The 7,771-nt window shown below is 36.2% G+C and overlaps 1 protein-coding gene across 1 annotated transcript; it reads left to right on the forward strand.

Annotated features, from left to right (window-relative positions):
• The first annotated feature begins 884 nt into the window (after positions 1-884).
• Positions 885-5,999, forward strand: LOC131037666 (ADP,ATP carrier protein 1, chloroplastic). The gene is made up of 5 exons (XM_057969847.2): positions 885-2,039; positions 3,190-3,459; positions 3,552-3,695; positions 4,452-4,799; positions 5,009-5,999. The coding sequence occupies exons 1-5, from the start codon at positions 1,218-1,220 to the stop codon at positions 5,603-5,605; spliced, it is 2,181 nt and encodes a 726-aa protein (XP_057825830.1). The 5' UTR covers positions 885-1,217; the 3' UTR covers positions 5,606-5,999.
• Positions 6,000-7,771: the final 1,772 nt, after the last annotated feature.

The following is a 7,771-nucleotide window of genomic DNA, read 5'->3' on the forward strand; positions in this document are numbered from 1 at the left end:
GATTATGACTCCTTGACAATGATTATGACTCTTTGCACTGTTAAAAATTGTCAGCAACACCCCCTTGCTCCCCTCCTTGCTCCTGCTCTAGGGGACCATAACCTCAAAACCCAAAACCAAAAGAGCACAACTATTTACAAATATTTTTAATGTTTAACTATAATTTACTAACTTTTAATGTTGTAATGCATTAATGAATAAAAAAAAACAAGAGAACAAAACTATTTACAAATAAATAAATTAATATAAAATTCATGGGACTACTAGATCAAATAAACTCTTATATTTTGAATAATTACTAAAAGAAAAACTAGCTAAGTGGCTGCATGGGTATTTTCTTCATAGTAAGGTCTCATACAAATGCTTGCATTTTTCATAAAGGCAATTACATGCAAAAGACCTCTTTATCTCTTTTTTCCTCTAATTGAAAGTTCTATGAAATGAGGGAAGAAATGTTAAAAGAGAAATTGAAATCTTATCATGAAAATATGCAGTCTCTCTACTTATATTTCTCAACCTCATTCGTTTGTTTCAATTCGATGAAATAAAGAAAAAAATGTTAAAAAATAAATTGAAATCTTATGTAAGAGTCTCAGTGACACTTCAAAAATATTGTCGGAGTCTCTACTTATACTTCTCAATATTGAGTAGTTGTATAAAATATGCATGTTGAGTAGGTGTCTTAAGAAAATGAAAATTTTACCTACCAACTTAAGAATATTATGTTAGATGCTCCCACGCAGACAAATCAAAGCGGTGAGCCCGTCCATGTGACCTCCCCCTAAGGCAGGCTCGAAAACCGAGCGTGTCTCCTTGGCTGCAGGCTCGGGAAAGAGCATGTGGGCATGAAGTGAGACTAGGGGAGGCAACGTGGAGGAAAGTCCAATATTTGGTTGGTTTCCCAGGGCCGTTTCATCGTCTCCTTTTTCGAATCAACTTACTTAGAGGCTCAAATTCTCTTCTCTGCTCTCTTTTACAAGCAGGTTTTCAGATGAGTTTTTGTTGTTTTGCGATTGGGGTTTAGGGGGTTTTGATTAGCATTTCATGCTTACAGGGCTTGTGATGGGTATAAAAGTTTCGTTAGGAGTCCACAACTAGCACTCCTTAGATTTTTGGTCCGAGGCCAAAAAGAGGGGTCGCCTGATCAAATGGGTTTGGAGCGTGTAATGTGATAAGGGGATTGAAAGTGAGCAGAGTGGTTGTTGATAGGCTTAGCAATGGAGGCGGTTGCAGTGAGGCGCATAGGCAATGGGTTCATCCCCGCTGCAAATGGGCCTTCAACGGGGAAAAATGGAAACTTTGGGGCAGCCAGTAAGGTGTCCTTCAGATTGAGTACTGGTTTTTCCAGGCAAAAATCTGAGGTTTTGAGTGTGGTGGGTAGACATGATAAGTCTGGGCTAGTGGGTTCTTCTGAGAGCAAGAATCTGTTTGGTTCTTCAAGGCCCGAGAATGGAAAGCTTTACAAGCGAAGAAGATCAGAACTGCAAGTATGCAGAGCCTCGGCCTCTGCGGCCATTGATTCAGTTGGGGGTGATGGTTTTGCAGTTCCAGCCCCAAAGAAATTCATGGGTGTTGAGGTAATCACATTGAAGAAGGTCATACCTCTCGGGCTCATGTTTTTCTGTATTCTTTTCAACTACACAATCCTGAGAGATACCAAGGATGTGCTCGTGGTGACTGCCAACGGAAGCAGTGCTGAGATCATTCCTTTTCTGAAGACTTGGGTGAATTTGCCAATGGCCATTGGGTTCATGGTTGTGTACACAAAGCTCTCAAATGTTTTGTCAAAGAAGGCTCTTTTCTATGCATGCATAGTTCCTTTTATTGCCTTCTTTGGGGCGTTCGCCTTCTTGCTGTACCCACTGAACAATGTAATCCATCCTACAGCATTGGCTGACAAACTGCTCCAGTTTCTGGGTCCTAGCTTTCTGGGGCCTATTGCAATTCTAAGGATATGGTCTTTCTGTTTGTTCTACGTTATGGCAGAACTTTGGGGAAGTGTTGTGGTTTCGGTCCTCTTTTGGGGATTTGCTAATCAGGTATGCAACTTCAGTCTTCAATCCTCTGTTTTTTCTTCATTTTTATTTTCTGTAGCATTACAATTGCAAGCACTTTGGGGAGTTTATAAATAGATAGCAAAAGATAACTGGGTCAGATCTTTTGGTTTAGTACCCATAACTGTGACTACCAAGTATCAAGTTTCATTCTTTGAGAGAATAGAATAATACAGACCAGTATAATATTTATCTTCACATGTGATCCACTATTACAGTGGTTGTATTTATGGATTGGTAGCTATGGTATGCATATCTTAGTTTCGCAGCACGAGCAGGATTGCTACAAAACTGGGAAGGTTCAGATTAGTTTTACTAGAGCGGCCACTTTACTGCTCAGTTGCTTATTCCTGAATGATTTGACAATATTGGACTGATAGGCACAATATACTCCATCAAGCAACAATCTTGTTGAGTTGCTTACTGTATTCCATGACAAAATTTATCATTTAACCTGACAATGATATCAGATAGGAAAATTTTAATCTAGAAATTGAACTTTTCTGCTGGTGGGCTGCCCTATAACTGATCTTGGCTGAGCACGATTTATTTGTGTTCGCAGGTTTCAAATGTATTTTTAATAGAGAAATTGGCTTGTGATGCTTAAGATGGGATGAGAAACTTTGTTAACATATTACTGTAGTTTGCAGTTCACATATTATGGTATATGCTTATAGCATGGCCATGTAGTACTTATATTAGTTTATAACTATTAGGCCATAAGACAGTAATATGAATTAGGTCTTGAGTCTTTGAAGAGTATTTGAATTGGTTTGCAGTTATTACAGTTACTTAATAATGGAAAAGAAACCTTATTGGCAAATTAGTAAAGTAATCTTGATATAAAATTAAAGAAAACGTGTTGGCAATTAGAATGAGTAGCCTTTGAAATTCTATACCAAGCTCCTGAAACTCAAATATACATTAGTATAGCAGCAAATCTTGTCTACTTTTAAATTCATAGTCAATAGAAAATTATTTTAATTTTTACTTTGGATTGTGAACTAAGCTGTCTTGTGGTAATTGTGATTTGACTAGAATGTGTGCAGCATCCTGCTTTATTTAGCAGATGGAAATAAATAGAACTGAAATGTTAAGGTCTAAAGTTGACTTGTTTTAATATATTTGACCACAGATTACAACCGTAGATGAGGCAAAGCAGTTTTACCCTCTTTTTGGCCTGGGAGCCAACATAGCTCTGATTTTCTCAGGGCGAACTGTGAAGTACTTCTCCAATCTTCGGAAGAATCTGGGTCCTGGTGTGGATGGTTGGGCAGTCTCCTTGAAGGGAATGATGAGTATTGTGGTTGTTCTGGGGTTTACCATTTGTGGAATTTACTGGTGGGTAAATAAATATGTAGTGAATGATCCTACACTTCCCAAGGCAGTAGCTCGTAAAAAGAAGGTATGCTTGAATCTATTTGCTTTCTTACAGAGGCAGTGCTCAAAACATGATTTTCAGGGCGAATCCTCAACGAAACCTGTTGTTTATCACAGGAAAAGCCAAAGATGGGAATGATGGAAAGTTTCAAGTTCCTGCTAACTTCAAGATATGTGAGAGATCTCGCCACTCTTGTGGTTGCATATGGTATTAGCATCAACCTTGTTGAAGTGACTTGGAAATCAAAGCTGAAGGCCCAGGTAATATATATTAATATTTGTATTGATTACATCTGAGATCACTTATGCACATCAACTGTAATCTGTATTAAAAGAATAGAATATGCAAATGCAGTGCAGTCTTTGCACGTTGTGCTTGTGCGCTAGAATGTTTTGCTTAGGAATATGTTGAAGCTCGGTACAGGGGGCTTGGTACAGGGGGCTGTACCAGCTCATCCTTATTCTAATTATCTGATTACCGATACATTCATCAATAACACGCTAAATTTCATTGCATTCTTCTCCTTTTCATTTGCATCCCCTAATGAGTAGAAGCCACTGTTTAATCCTCTTATACCAACTTCCAATGCACATGCAGAGTTTTATTCTTTCTAATGGCAGGTAGTGGAGACAGTTGATCTACCTACCTTGAAATTTGTACTCACACGCTTTATGGTCCTTAGTTACTTTATGGTCCTTAGTTACTAATGGCCTTGCACTGCCCAACTGCTCTACTTGTACTGGCACTCTGGTTTTTTCTGATAAATCTAAATAAACTTCATTGAAATCTATATGCAAAATAAATACCTGAAAGTTTTTTCATAAAATTTCTCGTGCTCTGCCCTTCCAAAGGACTCTGCTTTCTTATTTATACAGTAGAAGAGCACTCTATCTCTAATTACTTGAGCACCACAACATCAAGCTATGAGCTCAGAATACTTTTAAGCAAAGATTGTCTGCTTGGTTTTTGGGACATTTTTTGGCAATGTGATTTAAGATATTTTGTGTTTCTGACAGTTTCCAAGTCCAAATGAGTACTCTGCCTTCATGGGAGATTTTTCGACATGCACAGGAATCGCCACCTTCTCCATGATGTTGCTAAGCAGAGTTATATTCCGCAAGTATGGGTGGGGAGTAGCAGCTACCATTACACCAACTGTGCTGCTTGCCACAGGAGTAGCCTTCTTTGGTCTTATACTCTGTGGGGAGCCACTTGCTCCTGTACTGGGTAAATTTGGTTTGACACCTCTTTTGGCAGCAGTGTATGTTGGGGCTCTCCAAAATATTTTCAGCAAGAGTGCGAAGTACAGTTTGTTTGATCCTTGCAAAGAGATGGCCTATATTCCTCTTGATGAGGATACCAAGGTAAATGAGTTGTCTTCAAATTTAGAGAGCTTTCTGTGTCTGCCATTTGCATTTTAACTTTTGAGGTCTTACAATGGAGTATACAATTCTACAGGAGGATGTATTATGATAACAATAGCACCAATTATTTGAAATATTGACCTCTAGAATCCATTAATTTTCTGCCTTGTCTAATGACTTATGTTACTGTATCAATCTTCTGCTTATAGATAAAGGGCAAGGCTGCAATAGATGTTGTCTGCAATCCCCTTGGAAAATCTGGAGGTGCACTGATTCAGCAATTTCTGATTTTAACCTTTGGTTCTCTTGCCAACTCTACTCCCTACCTTGGTGGCATATTGCTAGTCATAGTGTTGGCATGGTTAGCAGCTGCAAGATCATTGGACAGTCAGTTCACTCCATTGGTGAAGAAAGATCTCAAGAGTAAATATCTGGAGCGTAAGCTGTCCACAGTGACATCCAAGTTGAAAGGTTCTCTGAAAGCAAAGCAAGAGGTGGCCTATCGATTTATGAGCAGTCTCAACTCTAAGGGATTCATAGAGGGTAAATACGTACCTGTAGTGGATGGCATTCCCATTCTAAAGGAGGAGCAGGAGCAGGAGCAACAGCAAAAAGAGGATGTTGTCGAAGAGGCGAATTTAAATCTGCAACCAAAACCAACCCGAACAATTCAAGAAGAGGAAACCCTAGACAAATCAGAATCCCAAGTAAAAGCAACATCATCTACATCTGAAACTGATTCCAATGGGTATGCAATTAAAGATTCTGAGACATTGGAATCTGATTCTACCACACCAATTGCCTAAGATTGGCGATTGACTGTACCAAACAAGAACCTGTACTTGAAGCTCTGGTTAGGTGGAGATTTACGGCAGATGATGATGATAAAGAAATGGGCAGCTGGCTTACAGTCCCATTGATGGTTTTAGTAGGGGAATAAAGAGGAGAAAATGAAGAACGGAGTTTATTAAGTTTCTAGATAACTGATTTATTTCTTTTGGGTTAAATTATAATTTAATAAGCATGTGTTTTCAAGAACTTAGATGCGAATGAGCAAATGTGAAGCAAATCCTAAATTGAGGGTGTAAAATTGCAGTGTCGTAGAAGGAAATTTACTTCTTGAAGTGGGAAAAATCTTGTTGTAGCTCCAGGGTTTCTCATCTGTTTAATAGAGGTCACAATCCTAGAACTTTTTATAAACCGGTTCAATGCTTTAGCTTTCTAAAAGTATAGATGAAAAGTTAGCCTAAAATTTTAAATTTGAAAAAAAAATGTCTGAGAGTTACTGTCAATAGATTTTGAGGAAAACTTGTTAGTAATTTCTAAAAGGTAGACCAAACTTGTAATAAGTTTCTGTAGTAAAATTCCTTTTTTTATTATATATTGTTTAAAAAAAATTTAAGTCATGAATATTTAAATGCCATGAAAGTTTGTGTTTTCAAAGACCCTTAATGTAAGGAGCTTTGCCACTTTTATCTTATTTAGTATACTACCTTTTTTCTATGTTATAGGCCTTAGGCCTTTACACCCAAACCCATTAAGCAGCCAACTAAAACGCATGGCATATAAAGGAGACGTTTAGCTTTTTTCTGCTTTCTAAACCCTCTTTATATGTCATACATTTTAGTTGGCTTGATAGCCACACCCTATGTGTTCTCACCCTACATTTAAAGAAAAGGATGGATATTGTTTTTAGTCCACTTATCATGAATAAAATTTGTAAAATATTAATATAAATATATTATTTATAATCATTGTAAACTAAATTTATTTATCTATAAATAAAAGAAAAAAACTATACATATATTTGAATATATTTGAATTTGTTATGTTGGTGTTTAGTGACATCATTTAGGAGTTTTTTATTTTTATTTTTTATATACTCAATAGTTGACTAGCATCTCTTAGATCAAACCCTTGATAGGTTGACTTAATAATGTTAAAGTTTATCAAAGACAACATATGAAACATGCAAATGGTTTTATATAATTTGATGACATGGAACTACTCCTTTATTGATTTTTAGAAATCAAAGTAAAAATTTAATATAAATCTAAAGGTATTAAATAGAATTATGTTGGTGATGTGTTGAATTAAGTTAGTATCTTTAGAAAATAAATGGTTTCAAATTTGATAACTATAATAATTTAAAATGACAAAAAATAATATAATGATTTAAGTGTCCTAAATTTAATTCTAACTGTTGTGAAAATTTATTATTTAAAATGACAAAAAATAATATAGTGATTTAAGTGTCCTAAATTTAATTCTAACTATTGTGAAAAAGTATTGTGAATCTGAATAAAGAATTGAGTTCATAAAATGTTAGAATTGTTTGCCTTTGCCTTTTTGGTATTTGAATTTGTTATGGTGGTGTCTAGTGACACCATTTAGGAGTTTTTTTTGACTTGATAGGTAAGTAGCATCTTTTAGATCAAACCCTTGGTAGTTTGAATTAATCATGCCAAGTAATATCAAAGACAACACGAAAACATGCAAAAGGATTGCAAAAGGATTGTTTTGATGATTCTCTTTGATGTCCTTTATTTTTTGGATTCTCTCGTAGTTCTGAATACCATGACATTACATGTTGCACAAATGTGCATCGTTGGCTTATAACAATTAACAAAAAGGGACAAGAAAGTTGATTTTAGATTTGATAATTTGAGTTTAGGGCCATCTCCCATGCCTCTAAGATTAAAATATGTCAATTTCAAGTAGTGCCAAAATATTGTAGGAATAAAGTGAATCTCAAAGGTTGAGGGTGAAGGTATAGAAGTATGTGCAAATTGGGGTGAATTTAGGATAGAGAGGCAAAGTGAATGTATGAAAATTGTTGTAAATATGAGTGAAACAAATATGGATAGAAATCAAGCCATAAACCAAACCAAGCATGATAGTGTGCCCCTTCATTATATGTTACTTGTATTAAGACATTCCTATCAAGGTGGAACCAAATGGAAAATGACATG

This window comes from Cryptomeria japonica, chromosome 10 (genome assembly GCF_030272615.1).
Source record: "Cryptomeria japonica chromosome 10, Sugi_1.0, whole genome shotgun sequence".
Lineage (NCBI taxonomy): Eukaryota > Viridiplantae > Streptophyta > Pinopsida > Cupressales > Cupressaceae > Cryptomeria > Cryptomeria japonica.

Coding starts and splice junctions, on each gene's coding strand:
- LOC131037666 (XM_057969847.2), top strand. CDS start 1,218: ATGGAGGCGGTTGCAGTGAGGCGCATAGGCAATGGGTTCATCCCCGCT. Junction 3,696..4,451: donor AATCAAAGCTGAAGGCCCAG/GTAATATATATT, acceptor TGTTTCTGACAG/TTTCCAAGTCCAAATGAGTA. Junction 4,800..5,008: donor CTCTTGATGAGGATACCAAG/GTAAATGAGTTG, acceptor TTCTGCTTATAG/ATAAAGGGCAAGGCTGCAAT.